Here is a 25,353-nt window from a genome sequence, read left to right on the forward strand (position 1 = left end):
GGACCCTGTTCCCAATAACAGAAATCCTGTTTTGAGGTTCCCAGCCACTAGAGGGCAGCATGTTGGACCTTCAGAAGTGTCCTGGAGACAACAGCCAATCTCCTCTTTTCCAGCACATGTCTACATTTTGCTGGTGCCTCTAGGGGGAGCTCTGCCCGTACCACACCAAGGACTGAGGATATCACTCAGGTATCCTGGAAGTGCTTACTATGGGGTAGGATGGGTCACAACATTAGGGTTCCTCTTTCTACTGGTCTGGTGAGCTCTGAGTCGGGAAGTACAGCAGAAGTTGTACAAGGGCTGAATTAGAAGAAAGACGTTCAGAAGTGAGAAGGAAGAAAGGTTTATGATGGTGGGCAAGTGGAGCAGCCACCCCATGGGGCAGTGGGCTTTACGCGCGTATGTTGTGTTTGTCTTTTGTTTTTTCCAAATTGAGCTCTTTTGCTTGCTGTTACTTTGGGGTTTAGTTGGGACTGAGGAGGACTCGTGAGTGTTCATCCACGTCCACATTATACTATTTTAGTGATCTGTGCCTTTTTGTGAATGTACACGCCATTAAAACTGTAGAAGCACTTTGGACGCATACAAGTAATCAACACAACAAGCACAATGGAAAACAACTCTTTTATGTCCACCATGCTGGCATGTGGTTTTCTTCTGTGAAGGGTGACCAATCAGGGAATGAGATGTTGCACTGAGCACAACCCAATCAGGGAGGGGTTACATAATGAACACGAACCAATCGGAACACCAATAGAGTCGGGGATTTCAAAGGGCTACACTATCAGCCGCTCACATTGCAATGTCGAGCAGAAGTATAAAAAAAATGGAGGGGTAGTGTGGATGAAAGGCGAGAACAGAGAATGACGTCTGCCTTTTTAAACACCAAATGTAGTTGAGTGGACGTAGCCTTAGTTTAAACTGTACAACTGGCAAACCAAACTAATTAGAACACAGCCCTGAACGTTTTACTTTGATTTTACCTTCACTTTGTTCTAATTCTCATCATCCTCCAAATATACAAACACTGAAGCAATGCACATGGAGGACCGTTTGATGAGCGAAGTCCCCAAAACACCTTGGGATGAGAGTGAAATGGGAGCCGAAGCAAACTAATGTGTCATTTGGAAAAAGAAATGGCGACATCGGCGATGCCAAAGATAGGAGTCTTTTACGGGGTCCGATTTAAGGGGGCGTGGGAGAAGGGGCAGCGGAGACAGAGTGGTGCACAGTGGAGGAAAGAGACCCATTGGACTACTGAGGAGGTCATGTTATTAGCCCCGCCCCCAGGTCCCACCTCCTCTGGCGATGGACTAAAAAAGCACAGCACATAGGACGGGGCTGGGACTGTTTACATGGATTCATTTTTAACTGATTTTTAACAGGATTTCAGCACAGCCTGGTGGTGTAACCAAAGAAGAACAGCTGGCATGTGACTACGTGTAATCATGGGGACTCGAAAGGAGAGATGTGGCGTGTAATTACCAGGAGTCAGCCAGGAATCTATCTATCTATCTATCTATCTATCTATCTATCTATCTATCTATCTATCTATCTATCTATCTATCTATCTATCTATCTATCTATCTATCTATCTAATCCTGCCAACTACACTATCATCTATCTATCTAATCCTGCCATCTATCTATCTATCTATCTATCTATCTATCTATCTATCTATCTATCTATCTATCTATCTATCTATCTATCTATCTATCTATCTAATCCTGCCAACTACACTATCATCTATCTATCTATCTATCTATCAGGCACCCAAGGACACTGGTTGGTTTTAAAGGCACAATTATTTTTTGGTTTAATGAATGCAATGTTGTGCCTTTGGACAATTTTTATTCTCTGTGTCTTGCTCCGGTCCGTCTCGGTCCATGACTACAGATGTTCCAACTGAAGGTGGTGCCAATGGCTGGGGGCATCAGTCTTGGATCAACACTCTGCTCTTTTGTCATATTTTTATCATTCCATCTTTGGCTGATCAGGATTTTCCAGCCTGGAACCCCAAGCTCTTTGTATGTGTGTCTTCTCTTATTATCTGACAGTGCAGACTTTCTTTCTCTCTTTCCCTCTCTTTTTCTCTCTGGTTGGCCATTCGCCCCGCAGACCTTTTCACTTCTCTATGCCCTTCTTAAACGAAGCTCTCCTCTGAAGGTTAGTTGGAAAAGACAAAAAAGCTGAAAAAGGATATGGTGCTGGAGAAGATGAAGGGAGAAGGTGATCACTGGTTTAGTTGGCCACATGTATCAGGCAGAAAATTATATAAAAGAAATCAAATACCAATTACAGCTTCTAATTCCTCTTGGGTGTCCTTAAATACAGAGGATTTGCAGCTCAATCACACAAACTTGTGTAAGGATTTGAACAGAAAGCCAAAATTAGCCATCACTTCCAGAGCCAAACCTGACGCATCAGCAGACATGCCGGCCACGTCACTGAGCTCTCACTACTCACATACACACACAGCAGACCACCTCGACGTACCGCAGCCCCTGACACCGCTGACCTTACTTACACACACAACAGGGATCGGCTTATGATATATAGATTAGTACACATTAATGGCGTTCTCCTTCCCACAACTCCATAAAGCGCAATTTGACCATTGACCTTTTATGGAGCTTTTAGTCTTGACGCTCCTCATTATTTCACTGGAGTTCTTTTAATCACACGTGACTAGAGGGGGATTTAATCAGCGTGAGCTTATGACCCACACTTACTAGGAACTCCTCGTCCCTGGCCCTCATCACAAATGGGGCTCATCAACAGCTTCCTTGTACCTCTCGGCGCCGGGTCGGGTAGCCACATGTCGATCCATTCAGTGTGGCACTCATGCTGCCTTGAACATCTAAGCCCATCGCAGATCTTTAATTGGTTGATTACACATTTCACTCCCACCCAATATGCCTCTGGGAATTATTTTTCAGCTGCAGGATTAGACTGCGTGTAAGCGAAATGAGCGACACTTATAAGAGCAGAGAAGCAAATCCACAGAGCGTGTTGATCTACTGCATTTACATTTGTGTTTATTTGCTTAGTTTTATCCCACAGAAGTGAACATAACTGAGTAAACCTCAGTCTGGGGACTGCTATGAAACATGAAGAAAGGAGTGAGGACACCACAGGGTGGTCTTCTTGATGCAAACAGTCTGACTTTGGCCAAGACAAACAGCACACAAAACTATGAAAATGTTCCCAAAAATATCAGCATACAAAACACCCGATCTGGGGGATGACGTGCCCACCTGATAACACTGGTGTGTGTGTGTGTGTGTGTGTGTACCTGATTGGCTGTCTTATGCCAAGCTGATGTGTTTGCTTTGTTTAAATGATCAATTCATTGAATTGTTACGACATCCAACAAATTCACATCCGTTGTACCAGAAAGGGATACAAAAAGCCGACAGACGCGTTCAATTTGAGTTCAGTCAACTCGAGGTAGCCGTGTGAAGGACACAATTGTCTGTCCGAGGATTATAACGATGACAAGAGATGACAACACAGCCAGAAAACACGGCGAGGATAAAGAAAGAGGTCAGAGCGGAAAGGGCAACCAAAAAAGCAAAAGGCCCAGTGAAAAACACGAGTCAAAGTCAAAATCACAATCCTAATGCTGGAGCCAACTTAGATCTTTGAATGTTGCTGACGGAGATAAAGATAAACATAACTTATTCATGGAAAATGAAGGCAGCATTTGATTCTCCATAGTTCAAAACTGAAATTACAAAAAACAGAACACGATGAAGAAAAAGTCCAATTTCACGTAAGCTCAGGGTTTTCACAAGAAACTTCACGAGGTAACTGAGGTAAGAAACAAGAACGAGTGACTAGAATCCATGGGCAAAGCGTCGTAAGCTGAACACAAAGTCGTCACACCAGGGCCTACTTGAAAATAACGTTAATCATCCCTACGAAGATGGAAGTGCGATCACTGCCATTGTGACAGTATAACTTCCATCACGAGGGACGTTCAAAATGATTTGCACTTTTATATTTTCATTGGAAACGGTGAAGGCGGGAGGGAGGAGTAAATGGGACTGGGAAACTTAAGAGGTGTAGAAAAGTGATTTGTTTTTGAAATTCCTTATGAATAGACTTAAGAAAAGTGCAGAAACTTTTTGAACGTCCCTCGTACGTTACCCATGTGACAGTCGAAGTCAAGCGACATTCAAAACAGTGCTGCGTAAACAAAGAAAACCAAAGGCCGCGTCACGTTGGATGACTTTTCCTGCGTTTCTCATTTCCGTAATCTCAGCAAGTCGGAGGCCGTCAGGGCTGTGATTCCGTAAAGGACATTCGCCTAATCTGACGTACCCGGGGACCCCAACTACTCCAGGTTTGATTTTGACCTTAGCTGTAAGGGGGGGCCCTCTGTGTGCGCGAGAGCTGACAACCAAAGGAAGCTCATCCAGAAGTACAATGCACAGAATGCAGCGACGAGGGCCAAGGAGTGCACGTGTGTAAGATCTGACAGACAGAAGAGACATTTGCCTGTCTGGTGTCTTGTGGTTGACATTCCGCCAGAGAATGGAGGAAAGAAAACAAAGTTCCGAGATCGCGGCTGAGAGACCAACCCTTCGTACAGCAGCAGCTCTGTCAGGCACACTATTGGTTAGCAATAAAAACAAAGGTGGGCCTGAGTGTGCTGGGAAGTCGGCACGCAGTGGCATAATTGGACATGAGCAGTGACTTTTCAGTCATGGACATTTAAGAGGCCTAGCGACGAGAATCAGCAACTGCAGTCGGCAAACCAGATGCACCCTACGACAAGAAGTCACGTAATGTGACATCAGCTCAAGGCGTTACTGGAAAGCAACTTTTAAATTTCAATGCAAAATGTGAAAATCTTAGAAATGGATTCTTCATGATTAAAATCTTCAAAAAAAAAAAACAAAAGTATTTGTGTACAGAAACATGAATACAACAGGAGGCCGTCCGGTCAGTTGGTTGCTTTTTGCTTAGCTAACACCTCGGCTGTTCCAATGTCTCATCCCCATACTTTGTGAAAGTTGATTCACACACACAGATAGACACCGCGCTCTCACACACACACACACACCCACTCTTGACTGCCTGCCCCCATAATAAAGACAGTCACCGATAAGGTCAGACATACGATACTCAAGACACAAATGCGGGAGCCCCTCAAGTCAAAGGACCCCTCTGTATTTCAGCTGCCCTGCCTCGGCGTTGAAGTGAATTTCTTTTAAAAGTTATTTTTCTTTTTTTTTCTGCTAGGGTGGAATGCTAGGAGAAGAGAACCTTGACAGAAGAGCCTTGAACTGTTTTCTGATGGAAAGATGAGACCCTCACCCATGGCTGCCATAAAATGCATTTCTCCCCCCCAAGGCTCTTCTGAACTTTGAAAGGTGCCACATTATCACTGATGAAAGGCGAGTCTAATGAGGCGGCGGGCGCGTCTTGATAAAGAACAATGCAGCACGGTTGAGGGGGTGCAGATGTACAGTATGTGTGTTGTATGTGCTGCCTGGGGACTGAAGGGACACAAGTATGGCACTGCGCTGAGAGACAAATCTCAGGGGGAGCTCCATTGTGAGACCAGAACACTGAGCAGACAGAAGACCAGAGCCCCTTGCAGGACAGAATGAACCGAGTATTCCATCCATCCATTATCAGACCTACTCAACCCACGCTGGGTTTGTGGTGGGCAGAGCACAGCAGCAGCAGTGGACACTGGCAGGAAACAACCTCTCATTAGATTAGTATTAGGTGGTCTTAACAAAGAGTGAACTCAGATTTGGGTGGCTATTGGGACCTCCAAAGGGTCTTCTCTTTCCATGGGGCTTTCTAACAAGAGAGAAACCTGGAACTGGCCAGTACAGATGATTATCCCAACAGCCCTCTTCTACCACCCCACGGTGGGCACCCTCCCAATTACCCAAAGCAGCTTTCTTTGGTCTCACTTTCTGACTCCAGACTTGGCTCCTCTTAAGTACCAGCAGCCCTCCACATGGCATACTTCAGGGCTCAGGAACATCCCACCCCATCACAAACTGGACCTGCTGCCCGACAGATTCAGCTTCTTCAAGCACTTTCTGGACTGCTTGACCTCCGTAACTGGCTGCAGGGTCTCGACTATTCTATGCCATTTCACAATCCTGCCACTTACTGGCACGGAGGAATTCCTGCCAGAGCCCATAGCCGCACACTCATTTTGTTGCCTGTGAGGAGTCGATTTCTGCGGGGGGCTGGTGATACTGCCAACTAGCCCTAACCCTGTCTACTTAAAAAGAGAGGAGTTCTCCACTGTGGGGGTCTTCTGTTGTTACTATAAATTGAGTCCTTCAGGAAGAACACGGGGACAGAGATGAAAACGTGAGGGTACATTCTGCAAAAACATTAGAAAGAAACACACACGTGGAAGACGTGACCAAGTGGTGTGGTAGACAAGAGGACTTTAGGGACCTTCAGATCCCGACTTGACGTTATTTTGGAAAATCTCGGTGAATACGATGAACAAGTTTGTTGGGCTGAATGGCCTGTTCTTGTCATGGAAAATAAGGAGAAGGTGTGGTGAGAAGTACAAAAATAGAAAGCATGCTCTCCAAAACTGTGAAATATTACAGCCAGGGCTTCTGATTTGCCCTTCTAACAGTCAACTGATTTTTTTGCTCTTTCCAGTTTTGTCCCACTTTTTGACAGCTCCATTTCCAGGTCCATTATATTCTTTATCTTCCTGGGCTGACAGCTCAACGCAATTCTAAATCGTTTTAAGGAGTCACGGCCTCTGCCCATTCACTTTGATCTGAATTTTGATTCATCTAACGGGCTTTTGTATCTTCTGTTCCGATAACCTTTTGGTTCTTCACCTCAGCACGTTTTGTGATTAACTCTCGTCTCCTGGTGTCTCGGTGCTTCTTCTGGGTGATCCTGCCTGTTCTAAGGGCTCTCCAGGATAGGACCCGGCTGTAAAACGAGCGGCTGGAAGGACTTTCACTCCAATAAAAAACGAGCGATGTGACACCGTGAAGATATTTCTGAAGAAGGAAAGGCACACGCAGTTACTCGATAATCTTACGGTTCTCCGCTATCACTTTGTGTCTCTCAGCTGTTCGGTCCTCTCGGGACAGTGCATCGGAGTGCTCGAGTAATTACACGCAAAGAAAACCCAAAACAGAGCCCGAAAGGGAAAGCGCTGGACCGACGTAACAAAGGTAATTAATGAAGGGGCTGTAATTACAGCTCCAGCTGATTTCGCTACAAGGACCGCAACAATTATGTCATTAAAAGTTAGGAGAGGGGGGAGAATTAAAAGTAGGGGGACAGCCGAAGGAAGGAAAAAGAGCAACAAAGAAATCTCAAAGGAAAAGCAAGCAAATTACCGAAGCACAATGACAGGCCAGATTAACATCAAAAGATCAGCAAAACAGAGGACATATTCATTCATGAGACGCACAACCAAGGTGGAAAGAACTTTGATGATGCTAAATCTGGCGAAAGCACAATCTGCTGAATCGGCTTGGGTTCCAGTTTCATGCTTCTGGGTAAGCAGTGCTTGATAGGTAGAGGCAGGGAGACTTGGGGCTGCTCAGCAGGACTGAACAAAGCAACGGAAATTCAGAAAGACTAAAGGGGCTGAAAAGGACAGGCCAAGACAAAGAGCCGCCGAGACAAACGGGTTGGGTTGGCAAATTTGCATTGCTGAATGTCTTTTGTGCGCGGCTTGTAATCGTCTCCAAGATCTACCTGTTCAGGTGACATCAGAGCTCACTTAGAGGCCAAATATGCAAAAGACTCCACCTTAACTCTCTTCTCGGCCAACAAAAGTCTTATTCAGGATCTTTTTTTCTTTTCGGTTTGCAAATCCAAAATTTAGATATGCAAATATGAACACATCTTTGCAGAACACATCTGGTAGCCTGCTAATCATGTTGATAACGTGGGGTCTGCTCTGTAACTGCAAGTGCTTTGGGGTCATCGTCTCATACACCGACCCCGTGTAGGTGTGTTAGTGGGCCTTGTGATGGACTGGCAGCCCATCCAGGCTGGGTTCCTACTTTGTGTCCATTGCAGCCAGAGCAGGACCCCTGGGACTGTTAAGTAGCCTCCTTAGCATTATGTTTAACCCCAAAAAATGAGCCAGAAACATTCATCAACAATGTTATTACATATAAGAAAAACATGTAAAAATACTAAAACATAATCATGATACAGTAGGACCATGCAGATTCAGGGCACGTCCTTCTTGTGATCTTCATGTGGCACACAGCCCGACGTCACAATCAGGACAGCACAAGCATTTCATTGCTTAGTTTTCATAGTTTTTCTGTCACTTGAGGGTAGAATGTCAGTTCCTGATCCGCACAATCGTCACCACCTTTTGTGTTATAGAAGGGTACCGCAGTGCCAGGCTTAGCGACTTCCGTGTTTCCGCATTGTCACCAGTCCTGCCACCTGCACTTCATAACGGGTCATCCACCTGAAGATCAGCAGTACTGGGATGGGAGACCACCTCGGGAAAAGCTGGTGTTGCTGCTGGAAGAGGTGTTGGAGAGGGCAGTGGGGAGGCCGCTTACCCTGTGGTCTGTGTGTGGATCCCAGTGCCCCAGTGCTGTGACGGATACACTGCTGCAAAAATGATGCTGTCCTTCAGATAAGATGAAAAAGCCGAGGTCCTGACCCTCAGTGGTCATTAAAGATCCCCAGGGAGGTACACTGATGCCCAGGTTAAAACCTGGCCTGGTCATTCTGGTCCCCCTAATCCCCCACCGCCTGTCTCTCTCACCCCTTCACCACCTAACAGCTAATGTGTGGTGAGCCTACTGGCACAAGAATGACTGTTGTCACATCATCCAGGAGGTGTGCTACATATTAGTGGTGGTGGAAGTGGCTCAACTCTGTCTATGTAAAGGGCTTTGAGCAGTGAGAAACAGCACTATATAAATGTTATTATTATTATTATTATTATTATTATTATTCCCCTGATGCTAATATTGCTGCATTGTGAACAGTACTTAGCGGCCTAATGTCATTCTTGCTCTTCCTCTTGAATGCAACCATTTTGCATTTTTGATATGACACCCTGCTAAAGTATTAAATGACTGAAGTCACCAGGCACATCATGGCGGTTCGGTCATATAGTGCCACATGCATCAGTTCCACTATCCGTGTCAATGTCTGAAGACCAGTTCACATCGTCATCACTATTGCTTGATTCAACTAATGGCTCAGCTTCAGTTTATTCTAAAACTGGCTTTACAGTTTTCCGTTTCCACGTTATTGTGTGTTTTGGTTGAAGGCTTCACCCGACTCATGAATATTGATGAGTTACCACAGAGTGGTACACGTGATTTTTTTTGCAGTATGATGTTATTTTATCCACTAGTTGGCAACAGAATACTGTCTCGAGTGTTACTCAGATGTAACACCTTACATTGGATCATAGCAGCTTAACCTGAGACGCACTCGGGCTTAACCATTGTTACATAGCATTCCAAGACTGAAAGATGGTCAGGGTTAACACCAAGAAGGTGACAATGGGAGCCCTGAACCTCTTGAGGTTCCTGGCCACTTTTATGTGTTGTGTTCGCACCACATGATAGGAACTTTAAGCCAAATATGTAACATGCAAGGAAGTGGGATACAGTGCGAAGTGTGGCATGCACAAGACAAACAGCACAAATGCTCAACAAATTACAGTAACCAGTAACTCAGAATCTAACGATAAGGAAGATGCTAAAGGTTATTTGTTTGTGAGTCCAAATTTTGGATGGCCAGGAAGTATAAGACACCGACCTTTATGCCGTCATGATAATGACCTCACAGGTCGTACACTCCCAGTCACTGAGCCTTGCCGTGGCATAGCAACCATCAACAAAAAAATAAAAAATCGCATCGCAGGAGAACGTGATTCAAATTTAACACTGCTAGAATAATAAATAACCATTATCAATAGATCTCTTGACCTAAGAAATAACCCCATGAATTATAAGTAAATAATATTTAAGGGCCAAGGAACAGAAGAAAACATAACAAACTAAAGACAGAAGAAGTCAGAATACACAACAAGGAGTCCATGTGCTGAGAAACTGCTTACAGAGGGATATCCACAATCTTGGACGCCACAATGAATTCGATGCTGGCTTTTAAAGAGCATTACGTGTGTGACATTAGGCAGGAAAATCTCTGGGGACACGTCTCTGATATCTGACTACTTAACACTAAGAACCGAACCACAAACTGATGACATCCAAGGAAAAAACATAACGGCGTCGCCGAAAAAACAAAACATCACGTTAAACTAAAGGAACTTATTGTAGACAAATGTTACAAAGAAAACAATAATATATTCAGAATCCTCCAAAAATCCACTAAGAAGTTTATCTGAGACAAAATAAATGTTTAAATTCTAACACATCACATCAGCATGTTTGCTCAATAAAATGTGTCAAATGGTCTTCACTTGTAAGGAGAAGCTGATTTCTGTTTTCGAGATTCTTCTGTACAATTGGACTTAAAAGCAAACAAAGCGTCCATTTGGCTGAATACCCCCATAATTAAACCTGGGCTGGCAAGGTAGATTAGTGGCCAGCAAAGCTGCCTCAGGGCTCTTTTGAGTCAATCTGCCCAACAGAACAACAAGAAGAAGGTGACACGGAGACAAAGTGAAGGGAACGAGCTTAGACAGTGAAAAGTGAAGGCCAAAATCCAGAATTATCAAAAACCAAAAACGTCAACCAGAAGTCGAAGTCAAAAGAACAAAGCAAAGTCAGCTCGGCCGTCTCAGACCCACACAACCCAAGCCAGGACTGTGGCGGCTGAAGCCCATCCCGGGGTCCACTCATGTGCTCAAACGTCTAATCGCCAGTCAGCCTAATCGTCCTTGGCAATGTGAGAGGAAACCCATAAAAATGGGGGGTGAACGTGCAAACTCCACATGGACAGCTCACAACATCAGTTAATCATGCAAAAAAAATAAGATGTCAGGCATTAGCAGCAAGATGTTTGTCCAAACATGTGTGCTGATCAGAAATTCAAAGGTAATTAAGAGTGAAATGCGACTCTCCTCCATATAATTGTTTGTGTCCCAGCATGTGTGTGCGCGCGCTAGTGGGCTGGCGCCACATTCTTATCCCATTTTGTAATTGATATTTGACCCCTTGGAGCGAGTATTCACTGTCATACAGAGGAGAGCACAATTCCAGTTCATCATGAGGCTAGACTGTGGTGACGTGTTGCACGTCGGCCGGACATACGAGTAAGAGCTTCACTTGCACTCTGCACACGTGACGATGCGATTGTTCTATTCACACCCGTTATAACGTTATCACCGAGCTCGATCTCAATTACCAATAGACCAGTGAAGTTCCTACCTCAAAGTCGTTCGCCTTGTTGTAGTGCATATTGAGGGCGCGGTACAACTCGCAGTCCCGGGTGACATTCAGTTCATCAGTCCCTGTGATGCCATCATTAATGGCTTGCCTCGCAAACTTCTCCATTTGAATGTAGTAGAATTCTCGGAAGTTGCTGAACCACTTGATGAGCTGTGAGGTGATGCATCGGTTGAACTGTTGGGAAAGAAGAGAGAAATGTTTCATTAAACATTCGCGATGGACAATTAAGACAACAGATGGAAATGTCCAAATGGAAACCTGGGGGCATTCCCCCCAAAATACACAGCATATGGCTTTGGTATTTAACATCTGAAAACCGCAGATTTCTCGCCATCTAAAAGAACGTTTCTACCGTAACTCCTTCTGATGACCTTGAGGTGATATGACTGGTACACACCTGGTGACAAAACTGTTCCTTGTGCTGGAAGCAAGCAAGGTGACACAATGGGAGACAAGAGAGCTTCTCAGCACGCTCACTATTGTCACAAGGTCTCAAAAATGGAAATTACCATTAACGCAAGAATAAAGGTCAGCTGCTTCGCACAAACACCCAGCAACTGGGGTCAGTTTTCTTATCTTGTCTTGGAATTTCATGTTGGTTTACGTTTTGCCCCTTTGGTTTGTCCAGTTTCCACGGATTTCAGAACCTTGCTTTTCCTGATCTCGGCTATTGCTATCTCTGATTTCTGTGAGTGAAGAGAGTGAGCGGGAGTGAACCATCAACTTAAGGAATAAGTGCGATTAAGAACAAACTAAAAAATGAGTGAGAAAGAAAGAAGACAACCACCATGGCCATCTCAAAGCAAGGTTGGTTACCACAGCAATTCCTTTATTTCTGGATTGCGCTCTCACCCATGGTATTCATCCAGTAGAATGACAAACCCTTGAATGAAGCACTGCGAGCGAAAAAAACGCACTTCCTCAGCTTCATGAGCCTGCACCAGACAGCCATATTATCCACCGGTTCTGCCAGGATCCATCTGAGGCTCGTAATCTATTAATTGAGCTTTTCCCCCTCGGAATAGCCAGCGGACCAATATATGCATATTATAATGAGTAGTGTGGGCATAGGGTACAAACACAAGGCGTCGAGCCAAAATTAGGCATAATGCTGGTATAGCAAGAGAAAAGAAATGACTACTTGAATACTTCCAATATACGGTGCGACTCAGCAAGAAAGGAAACAAAGGCAGCGTGTTGTGTGGGTGGGTCCTCTTCAAAATGAATCACATGCCTGATGATCGCAACTGGGATAACTCGTCATGGAGTTCAAATCTCACACAGTGTGACAAATGCATAAACGTATTATTGCTGAGAAAGCCTCGGATGATACGCTCCAGACCTCTGTGTCCTTGACCCTCCAGTTAACTTCCACGCACGGCCGATTCCATTTCTTCACATCGTTGAAGAACATCGTTCATGGTTGCTCTCTCTGTATCAGTCTTGGGTTTACTTTTCTCAGTTGACTTTCTCCCCCCTTAAGCATTTCATTTTAAGGACTGCTTTGGTCTCCAATAGTGTTCAAGATTCAATGATTTTCATTTCGTTTCCATCCACATTAATTTGTGAGGTTTTACAAAAAACTCTTGAAGCGATCAGGCCAGTCAGCTCTGCTCAGCTTGGCACACCTCGACAATTAGGACTGACTCCCAAGAGAGCTCCTTACCTGAAGGGTATGAAGGGTATGTACCCACTTTGGATGTCACCAACCCAAAGTGGGCACTCTGTTATTACCATATGCGAAAGTGAAGCCGTCAGATGTTCACACTTCATCTTGAAACTTACAGTGCCTAAAACGTAGAACGCATCTTCTGTAAATAGTCCATGACTCAATGAAGAGAATACCAGGGTAATGGCAGCAGGACCTGCAGTAAGCACCAGTCCACAAGCACGTGAAACACATTTCACTGGAGTGACAATAGCTGCCCGGCTTCAGACTAACATTTTTAGGAAGTGTCAGATGGCTTCTGGAATATCCACAGCATAGCAGAGGTGTGCAAATCCGGCTTCATTCTTGGGGCTTTCACAAAAACTGATTTGGGAGATGTCCAGGGGTCACATACAGTAATGACCTTTAGGCCAATGCATTTTGGGTTCACACCATCTTTTCTGGTTCTAAAATCCCACTCACGCTATTCCATCAAAGAAAGTTTACACCATGTGACCTGTCAGTCTGGTCCAAGGCGCAGATATGCTGGCCGATTAAGAAGCTCCAACTAATCTAAGGGAACGCGCTTGGGAGATGGGAAGGGTCTATGGAATAAAATAACGTGGATCTGCAGCAAATGACTATATCTAGCGATTTAAGAAACAGGAGCCATGCATTCATCCATCCAACAAACCCACTTATGCAGAGCAGAGTCGTGCTGAAGATGAAGTCCATAAACAGAGATATAAGGAGGGAGTCAGTTAAGAAAAATGAACTACAAAAATGTAAAAGTGGACCTTATTTACAGAACACAGTAGAAAACATACTACGTCATTGGCCACAGAGAATGCAAATATAATCGATAACGTGCAGAGCACGTTGATTATAGTAATAGTAAGCGTAAAAAAGGGTTAATCATAAAATACAAAGAATGAGAAAACACAAAAGACGAGTTCTTTTTTAACACAATGCATACATATACGATTTACAGATAAAACATAAAAAGAATTAAAGGTATAAACATGGTCATTGTAAAGTTAATTAGCTTCACTAGCAATGGCGTGACAAACAGACAAGCCCAACCGAGGTCATCGGCTGTGTCTCAGTGAGTTCAGCCATCTCAACCAGACACTGGGGGTGATGTCACAAAGGTGACTAACAGTCTTCAGCGTGGCACGTCAGGGCTCCAGTGGACATGCTGTATGTTCAGCATTATCGACCAACACGTTTCAAGTGAAGAGCTCTTCGTCTGGGCCACAAATGTGTTGACCGTTGTCCTGATAAAGAGACGACTGTATGTACAGTAAATAAGCCCCAGAATGTTGAAACGAGCAGCAGCTCGCCACAATCAACAGACCCGTACAGGTGAGTTCAACTTGCTGGTATTGATCCTGGGTCCAATGACCATCGAGGGCTTGACGTGGCAGAAATGAGTGAAGTCTAGCCTAGCAAGCGCACGATTATTAAATGTTTGAAGCCATTAGCGTAGAGCCCTGAGTCTTCTGTATTCCTTATTGCAGACATGAGCACCTTATGTTTTCATATTTCCAATATGAATTGATGAATACACACCATTGTACTCTCTCAAATCTGCGGTGGCTAACGCCTTCACTCTGCTCAGTTCCTCAACACAATGGGTTGTTCCATTCTGCTCCTGATTGTCGTATTTCGTCTAATTTATAACTCTCTATTATATAAAAAAATCCTGAGACAAGACGAGACTTTTTTGCAAGATATTTTTTTAAGTCCTGTGAGACGACACTTTGGCCATGAGATTTTTTCAAGTCAGGCCCTCCTCTCCACCGCATTCAAAAACGCCCCCTCGTGGTCCTCTCACCTCTCATTGGTGTGAATGCTTTTGTCAGACACACTTCCTGCTCTCTCAGCTCTTATAAATGTTTGACACTTTCCTCACTTTAAGTTCCCAATTAAAGAAGACGTATCCTGTCCAAATCTTACTGAAGAATTTCATCACAAAGGGTTATCAACATAAAAAATGAGTACACGGGCAGTCCTAGCACCGAGAAACAATGAAGTCAAACAAATTAATGCCAAAAATGTCAAACGGTTACACAGCAAATTGGTTAAATGCGTATGAAATGACTCTGCTGAAACTGTTGGTGGTGATGGTGATGAAGATGAAAACATCAACTTACAATATCACGAAGAATAACTACAACCGTTAACACCGTCGGGTCTTCCACCGCACAAGTTACTGTTGAAAGAAGGACGTATCCAAGAATGGGAATGTAGTACATCTTCAGGGGATAACATTAGACAACAAAGGAGATCTTGTTATGATACGTTTACAGTGTCCTGTTAGAATAGCTTTTGCAAATTAACAAATCTCAGAGCCAAACATTCGAAAAAGTCATTTTATTAAATAGAGAGAAAGAAACGAAATTCACATACGGGCAGTTACGTTGCGTTGTCACGATGAACGTCCAAACACAGAATCAAAATTCAATGCGATATTGGTGAAAATGTAATTCAAAAAATTATTTTTACTGAAGTTTTACAGTAAAAGTGTAAGTTTAAAAAGTATTTGTGTATTAATTTCAAAGCCAAACAGAATAAAAACATAACGGAATGAATAACTCTAATCCAACATGAAACAATTTACTTTCAAATTCTTATGTTTTACTATTTTTAAATATGGTTAATTACTCGATGTATTGTAAAATAGTTAGGTCTATTATGCATATGTAACAATTCCCATGAAAATAACAATCTGTTTAAATTGTACATTTGTATCCCCATACGCCAGCCGCAGAGCCGCAATGAGGCTAGCGGGTAGCACAGGCTGGGGGATTGGCGAGTGAAGTGTGCAGGGGGCAAAGCCCCCTAGTATATATATATATACATATTTTTTGTCTGTTTTGGGCTTTTGTCGCATGACTTATGAAAATATTAATTTTGATTAGTATTGAAATTCTTCTTCTTCTGTCGCTATTCCCATCTTTATAGCCCATCCTGACCAAACTTCAATATTGGATTTTATTATGGCCAGATGTCTTTCCTGACGCCAGTCCTCCCCATTTTTCCAGCCTTGGGACTTTGATTGGTATTGAAATTAAAATGTTTGTTTCTGTTACTGTCTTGATTTTCTTTTTTATAACACTATGCCTGTCTTGTTGATCACATGACCGCGATGATTGTGCTAGATACCGTAAGTCACAGGAAGTGACAATAAAAATGTGGCACCAGTTAGACGTGACCTAATCCCTCGGTGGATACAAAATGTTTCCTTATTCTCAGCAGCAGTTTGTTTTCCACCAAGTAAGACTGTGTTCTGGTTACGATCTCGTTTCGGAGTTTCACGTTCCTTTTCATTTCGGCCCTTTTGTTACTGGTTCCTTGTTTTTGTTTGGATTCCTCGGTTTTCACAAACCTTCATTGTCCCGATCTTGGCTACTGCTGCTTTAATCATCTGTTACTTTTATTATACTCACAATAATTCTGGGGCACAGTTACATGACCTTAACATCATCACAATGTTGCAAATTCCAGCCAACGTATATGAAGCTTTTTGGTTTTTGCAGACAGTTGTAAATTAAAGGCCTACATTTCTTGTTTTTAAATATTGTATAAGACATGATAAATTGATATGATAAATGCTTACTGTCGTGAGTTATGATTTTGTTCATGAAAAAGAATTTAAGTAAATAAATAAGTGAAAGCCTCCAAAAACAAAATGGACTACTGGACAGTAAAAAACTGCAAAAAGAACATCTTTCTGACGTTCAAAGGTAGAAATCCACACTAATTCCGATTTCTGTCATTGAAGAGAGTGAGCAGAAGCAAGCATCAACTCAAGGAAGAATCACAATTAAGAACAAAGTTTTAAAAATGAGTGGAAAAGAAAGAAGGCGACCATCATGGCCGTCTCAAACCAAGGTTGGCTGCCACAGCAATTCCTCTCTTTATTTCTGGATGGCACTCCCAGAGTATTCATCTAGCAGACCGACAAGCCCCTAATGAAGCACTGAAAGTGAAAGAACGAGCATCATCAGCTTCATGAACCTGCACCAGAACAAAAGTTTACAGACTGCAAACCACAGCCATTCAAGTCCTCAAGTCCAACATCAACTAACTATTGAGCCAAAATGTCATCTAAACGTCAGGAAAACCACAACTGAACAAACTGCGTTACACTCTGCACACCACACCTACTCTGTTCACAGGACTGCAAAAGGGGGTTAGCCGCCCCTCTGAAACAAATAACAGAAAAGAAAAGAAAGAAAACAATAAAACAACGTCCATCGGTCAGTGAGGCAAATGGCTGTGTGCTGCCATTGAAGAAACAAAGACAAACAGAGACGCCCTCGACCACAGGCCGCCACTCCACACCGAGGGTGGACACGACCGTCCAAAGAAATCAGACAAACACCAGCCAAAAACTTGCAAGAACGTACTAATGAGTACTAACATAGTAAATGTGCAAATACAAGGGCCAATAGAGAATACGGGGAAAGCCATCTTTGGAGTCAACAAACAGGCAAAATGGAAAATAAAAGAGGAAAATAAATTAAAAAATAAAACAAACGTAACATGAAAGTGCGTAAACGGAGAAGAGAGCAAAGTCCAAAAATTAAATCTAAAACTTGCAAATTCTTAAAAATGATAACATCATAAATAAATGAAATTGTGACAAATAAATAAACTAAAAAATGAATCAACATATAAATAAATAAAAATGAACATTTTCATAAAGTAAAGAAGAAAAATGATAGAGACAAGGGGTAAGGGTAACCATCATGGCTGTATGGCTGAGTTAACAAATGACTTAGCAAATAAATATAATATATCAGGAAGAGCTACAAATGAATGATAAAAAGTAAGAAATAACTCAGACAGACAAAGTGAAAGGCACTCTGTGACAGATAGATAGGTTGGAGAGAGAGAAAAGGCACTATATAAGTGATAGATGAAGAAGGCACTACCAGTCTATTAACTATATAGTGCCTTTCACTCTATCTATCTAACTAATGAGATCCTGCCGACTATGCTAAAATATCTATCTATCTATCTATCTATCTATCTATCTATCTATCTATCTATCTATCTATCTATCTATCTATCTATCTATCTATGGAATCCTGCTATCTATCTATCTATCTATCTATCTATCTATCTATCTATCTATCTATCTATCTATCTATCTATCTATCTATCTATCTATCTATCTATCTATCATTTTACAAATTTCTATTATTCTGTCTGTTATATACAGCCTTTCACGTCTATTTTTTTTCTAATATAGTGCCTTTTATGCCTGTTTATCTTATACAGCACATTTCCTATTATGGAGACCCTTTTATATGTTTATTTCTATTTCTGTTATATAGTGTCATAATATCTGTTTATGATTTATTACCTTTTAGCATCTTTATTATTACTCTGTTAAAGTGTGTTACTGATAACTGCTTTTCTATTTCTCTCTTATCTATAGTGTGTTTCCTCTCAATCTATATTTACACATTACTTTTTATATCCATATACTTAATTTATATGGTGTATTTCATATCTATCTATTTTAAATAGTGCCTTTCATATCCTGCATGCACTATATATACAATATTTGCATTTTATTGTGCTTTTCGCATCAATTATATAGTGCCCTCCATGGCCATGTAATGACATGTATCACTAGGGTTTCTTTCTTTCTTTCTTTCTTTCTTTCTTTCTTTCTTTCTTTCTTTCTTTCTTTCTTTATCATTTTTTACACTTAAAAATTTATAATGTACATCACATTTATCTATCATCTATGATATAATGCCTTCACATCCACTTATGGTATCTATCTATCTATCTATCTATCTATCTATCTATCTATCTATCTATCTATCTATCTATCTATGAAATCCTGCCAACTATGCTATGCTATCCATCTATCGATCTATAGTGCCTTTCACATCTCTCTATCTAAATAATGAGATCCTGCCGACTATACTAAAATGAATATCCCCAGCACAGGTGAGGTGCCAAGACACACACATAAAGATCCCATTGGTGTAAATGAGTTTTATTTCATGAAAAGGTTCTGTTGTATTCTGTTGAAAACCCGAGTATCCTGCCCTTACTGTTCTTCTTGACGAGGAAACTGAAACGCGTAGGCCAGGCAGGCTATGAAATGTACGAGTGCTTAATGAAAACCGGAGGTTGATTTTGCTTCCCCAAACTTTTTTCGTTCTTTTGTGTTTCCTTCCTGCTCTCCTCAGGGGGCTTACGGAGCAGGGCAGCGTCCTGCTCTTTCACCCCTGCGATGACCTCTGCGATATCAGCATGCGCTGCGGCCTTCAGCTCGGTGGGCTCCGATGTGACTTTCCGCATATTCAGCGGACAGCTGAGTTGCGTTCAGCCAAGTTAAAGCCAATAAATCCAAGGGGCTTTATGTTAGCCGATCTGACATCCAGCCCCCTGCCTTTTGTCAGTGTGGGTATTCATCACACACACCCATCCCCCTTACACACTTTGCCTGCCCCCCCCACCAGTAATCCACCAATACAGTGTCTGCCCCCCCCCCTTCCCAGTCTTAAAAAAAAAAGGGTGTGCATTAATCAAAAATCAACAGCAAGCACTTATCAAGCAGCGGCCATGAGAACATGCAGGCCTCTGTCAAGATGACAACTAAAGTGTATGTGGAGAGGGCTGGGGGGGTAATTACCGTGTAGAAAGTTGTTTCTATGCTCGCAAATTTAAGATAATGAAGTGAATGAAAATTCATGGCAGGGAATCTAAAGTAACAAGGAAACAGAAGCTGGGAGGCCTGGTGCTTCTCCCAAAAGGGCAGCCTGCATCATAATTGCTGTGCAGTTGCAAGAGTTCTTACAGATAATTGACCAGAAAATGATTAAGTCATCATCAAACCGCTCCTGCCTGCAAGAGTTCAAACATGTACTTAACCTATCCAAGAATTATATATTCACTCGGTGCGTCTGCTCCGTCTGCATTCAGCCTTGCGGGGATCCTGATTAAAAGAAGACAACTGAAGGGCCCCGTTATCAGATCTTCTGCTTGCCGCTTTCAATAGGACTCAAGCCCATTACGATCTGCTGAACTCGGAGTTCTTTCCATTTTATCCCAGCAGCAAAACACACCATCCAAATTTCCAGACATTGAGATAAGGACCACAGGCCCCCATGACGGCTTACTGTTCCTTTTTAATTCTTTTAGAATAAGAAACAAAACATTACAAAATGATAGGAGGCTGTTCACTGGGGAATGAAAATTGCTTTGACATGGAGATTAGGCTCCGGCATTGTTACAAGACATTGTCTCATATGAACAAGGATAGGAGAAAAAAAAGGGAGGGTATTTTTCTAGAATGGCCATTGGATGACATAATGGAGACTACAAAAAAAAGTAAGTCCGCATGACATTGTTTGGCAGGAGGGCATAAAGGGAGATTTAAAGAGTATTGTTGCCGAATGGAAATACCAGAGATGCAGCGGACAAAACAACGGAGTCACTGGAACGTGACAGCTCAGCAATTAAGGATCGTGTCATCTGCTTGTCAGACAAATGCTTCCCCAAGGCGTGTAAAAAAAAAAAAAAACAAAACAAAAACAAAACAAAAAACAAATAAACAAATTAAGATATGCGTGGCGTCGTTCAAAAAGTGAGCAGATGCAAAGAAAACGAGAGAGCGCAAACACAACGACATCGAAACAGGCACAGAGGAAAGCTTCTTCATCAACTCAGTCACAAAGTGACATGCCTTACAGCTGACAGCATACTGGTCAAGACCCCCAAACTTGGGCTTCAGAGTCACAAATGTACAGGATCTGCGCAAATATACACGCGGCACACCCGTTTATAATCGATCATGCCACATGTCAGCACACAGATACACACGTGGGCACACTGACATACATGGGTAAGACCCCCTAAACATCAAAAATAATGGACAGACCCCAACCCACCGGAGGAGCAGGCCAGTCACTTGGGGACCTCACTTATATACACACAGTAGATAAACATATTCACGTCATGTAGACACATATACTGTATGATCACAACGTGGCGTTCTCAGGCCCAAAACAGAGTGCCAGTCCATCAGTGGGCCCACTCAAGATGACGCTCACACTAACACTGGGACACTCACCAGTTAACCACATGATGAGCCCAGCAGGACCTCTGAAGCTATGGGACAGAAACACATACACGGGTCTACAAAAAAAAATCATTTATATCTGTGTGTGTGAGAGTGTGTGTGTGTGAGAGTGAGAGTGAGTATAAACTGGTTTGGGTGAAATGCACTTACAAACTGCTCTTCTTCTTCCAGTCCACAAAAGACCACCAACCTCACTTCTGAACCTTACCCAGAAGTCCCACCCCTTGCCTGTATAAGAATCCAGGTGACCAGAAGGTGCCAGTCATTAGTGGACCTGCATTTCCTGGAGGTACAGAAATCCTTAGTGGCAACCATTTTGAAGACCGCAGGTAATGCAGTAGTTTGGTCCCTTCCTTTTTTTTTTCGTTTAACTTAAACTAGCATTGCTTCTACTAAATACTGGACTCTGTGACATCCCAGCTCTCTTCACAATATTGTGAATATACTTGCTATTTGACATTTTGAAGACAGGACTTAGAATAAATGTAAATTTAAATATATTTGAGCGCCTGTCCTCAGATTCCTTGTGTGTGTGAACCTCTCTAGCCTGACGCCCCATAAAGCCTGCCTCTCAGACTTGGCCATTTTGAGGTGCTTTGCTCACTGTCTGTCCATCTTTACACTTTCTGTTTTTGAAGGTGACTCTCAGTGTCCCTCCTATGCCTTTAGTCCTCCTCGTATGTCTCATACTTGCACTTCCTCTTTAGATTGCATCATCAAAGCTAGACTGACCAATCACACCAAAGGCAAAGTGACCAATCAAATTGCTCTGACAAACAGAGGGGACACACACACACTCACACACACACACACAAAAACACACACAGACCTTAGCATTTTTACAATATGTGTAATAGGTGTGTTATTCAGCTTCGCCTGTGAAATGAGCCTCTGTTTTTGTGCCATTGGTTAATCAGATGTATCAGACGTGCTATGGAACTAACTAAATATTTTTTGTATGTTTGCATGTATTTATTTATTTATTTTTACCAGGGGTTGATATTATTAGTTCACTTCAGCTGCTGACTCATAAACTTGCCACATGCAGTGGTGTGAAATAAATTGCAACAGAACTCTGTATTAAAGCTGTAGTTGGTAACGTTATGAAGGAGATTTGAAGCTGATTCAGGGAAACAGTTCAGATAAACAAAGAAACAAAATTGCATTCATATGTATTTACACAAACATACCCATACTGTGTATGGTTTATATCAGAATGATATTATAATAAAATATTCCTGGGACGAGATGTGACTTATTCAGAGAGACACTTTCACATTCCGCGAGATGAGACTTTGTGCCAAGAGATTTAAGCAGGCCCGGGGCCAGAAATAAAAGACAAAGAGTAGATGAGAAAGTAGAACGTCGTAAAGAATTCAAAAACATTGGTGCGATACACATGCAGAGCAGGTTAGAGATGATGAAAGTACGGAAAATCGAAAGTCTCAAAAAAATGGTACTAAAGATCACATTAGCGGAAACAAACAGAAATGATTACTTGGTGAAATCACGGAACAGTGAAAAGAGATCAAATATACTGTTCGGATTTAAACTTTAAGACGGAGACTCGTAGATTGTCTAATTTGTGTTGCCATCAGGGAAAAGTTGTGTTTCTTCCCAATGAAGAGGCGTATCAACGAGAATTAAAGGATGTATTGTTTGGTGAAAGTGAAATCCACAGACGCGAGCGGCAGAGACGTGAAGTGGCTGGCGTGTAGTGCAGGCCGGGGGAGGTTGGCAAGCGAAGTGACCAGGGGGCAAAGCCCCCTAGTATATATATATATATATATATATATATATATATATATATATATATATATATATATATATATATATATATATATATATATATATACAGTGGACCCTTGACTTACGAACTCAATTTGATAATGAGGGCTGGTTGTAACTCAAGTTGGTTGTAAGTCAAGACTATTTTTCTCATAAGAAATAATGAAAATGCCCATAATGCGTTCCGAACCTCCCACAGCAACACTTACTTAACCTTTTCGTAATAAAAAAGGGTTGTATAATGTGCATAATTTACCAAAATACCAATAATGTACTAACCAAAAAGTTATAAAAAGTGCCTAGCCTACCAGAAACAACAATTTCATACTGTACTCTCCATTTAATTTGACATCTTTGGGCTGTAGGAAGGGAGGAGGAGGAGAATGAAATGGAAGGTGATTATTATTTGGAAGGAGCCTCCTTATACAAATCTTTTCTTTGTAAAATTGTCGAGATGGTGGATTTCAACATGCTGTACATATTAGCAAGATCAGTCACACGAACGCCACTCTCATATTTCTGTACAATTTCCTTCTTCATTTCGATTGTGATCACTTTCTTTACCTTCATTACCATCTCTTCCTTCCTTAGCAATTATTGAAATAAATTATATAAATCACTGCACTGACCGAAATTACGTCCACAAACACACGTATCTGGGCTCCGACTGACGCTTACAAATGCTCTCGGCTGTTTGTTTACAATCGCACAAGCAGATACACGTGACCGCATTCAGGTCGTGACGCAAGACATTGGTCGTAATTCAAAACAAAAATTTTGGTCGTAAAACAAGTTGTTTGCATGTCAGGCCGGTCGTATATCAAGGGTCCACTGTATATATATATATATATATATATATGCTAATATGTGCTAATGATAATAATAATAATAAATAAAATAAATAAATTAAAATAATTAATGAATAAAATAATATTTTTATATATGCATATGCTAATATATAACTACAAGAATACACATATATATAAATAGATTTGAAATGCACTATATAATGATGACCGATAGATAGATAGATAGATAGATAGATAGATAGATAGATAGATAGATAGATAGATAGATAGATAGATAGATAGATAGATAGATAGATAGATAGATAGATAGATAGATAGATAAGGCGCTCTATAACAGTCAGATGTTTTTTTTGTTTATCTGTGCCATTCGGCCCACTGTAGTTATTCATTTACGCTCATTGGACGCGTTACCCACAGTTATATTTGTGGTATTCACATCAGCACACACGAATTTATGACCAAGTTTAGGCCGATGGCTTATCGTATCCCGCACTTCTGTTAACACGCCTGAGAACGCTGGCCACATTTACAACATCCAAAGCACTTAAACACATCATGCAGTAGACACGCCATATGCAAATGTGCACATAATTAAACTTTTAGAAACAATTAGGTTCCTATTGTGCCTAAACATGAAGTCCTAAAATGAAACGGGAGAAAATAACAAGCCAAAAAGTGGTGCTGCAGCAAAGGCAAAAACAACAACCAAACTCCTCAAATTCTGGACTGTTCTGTTGTCCGATTTCTGTGCACATTCCAGCATTTTCTCAAGCCGTGGTGGGCTGTGGTGGGCCGTGGTGGGCCGCAGCCTCTCCTTGTCAGTGTGATGCCCACATAGGAATCAGGAGATGTAAAAATCAACATGGGTGTGTACACAAGCCCTGCGTTTTTATCTCTATACATTTCTATTTAAACGTCTATTAAGTATGCATGTATTTCTATTGATCCACTCAATCTGTTTGTTATAAATGGCCGTGTTGTGCGCATTTATAAACACAACAAAAGGCACACATGGTTATTTATAAAAAAAAAAAAAAAAAAAAAGAGGCGAATAAGACATCTGTGGTGTGCTAATGTGTTTTTACAAAAACTAATTGCTGCAATAAAAGGTCTGTGTTTTGAAAGCATAAGAGTCTCTGACTTTGATTAATGTTTCCCACGGGATACCTCTGTCCTGATATTTGCTAAGGAAACTTCCTAAATATTCAATGAGCACGGTCAAAAGACGCATAAAACAAATCAATTTGACACCTTAATCTAGCCGTGCAGCAGTTGACTCAAAGGATGGACAGACTGAGAAACATCATTGAACACAGTCATGCTCAAAGGCCTGTGAACGTCTGCTCGGGAAGCCGGCGCTAACAATAAGAATTTGAAATGGGGGGCCGAGAAAGAGTGCAAAGTACAAATGTGGGCCCACGGGATACAAAGTGAAATGATACACATGTTAAACTTGCAGGCAGGAATGAAATATCGGAATAGACAGCAGGCGGCAATCTGAAGAAAAAAAATAAAAGTGTGCTCACCTGGCATGTGACGGTGCACCAGCCTCTTGTACTGAAAACATGTGAATGGCTTTCATCGTTAGTGTTTGAAATTAAGAATAAACGCATACTTCTGAAACTA

At 41.9% G+C, this 25,353-nt stretch overlaps 1 protein-coding gene across 1 annotated transcript in view; it reads right to left on the reverse strand.

Moving 5' to 3' along the window:
• Positions 1-25,353, reverse strand: part of prox1a (prospero homeobox 1a) — a 90,539-nt gene that overhangs the window by 30,224 nt on the left and 34,962 nt on the right. Inside the window, exon 4 of the mRNA XM_051919554.1 lies at positions 11,346-11,540. Coding sequence (XP_051775514.1) covers positions 11,346-11,540 — 195 coding nt within the window. The remainder of the gene's footprint in view (positions 1-11,345; positions 11,541-25,353) is intronic.

The sequence above is a fragment of the Erpetoichthys calabaricus genome, chromosome 15 (genome assembly GCF_900747795.2).
Source record: "Erpetoichthys calabaricus chromosome 15, fErpCal1.3, whole genome shotgun sequence".
Lineage (NCBI taxonomy): Eukaryota > Metazoa > Chordata > Cladistia > Polypteriformes > Polypteridae > Erpetoichthys > Erpetoichthys calabaricus.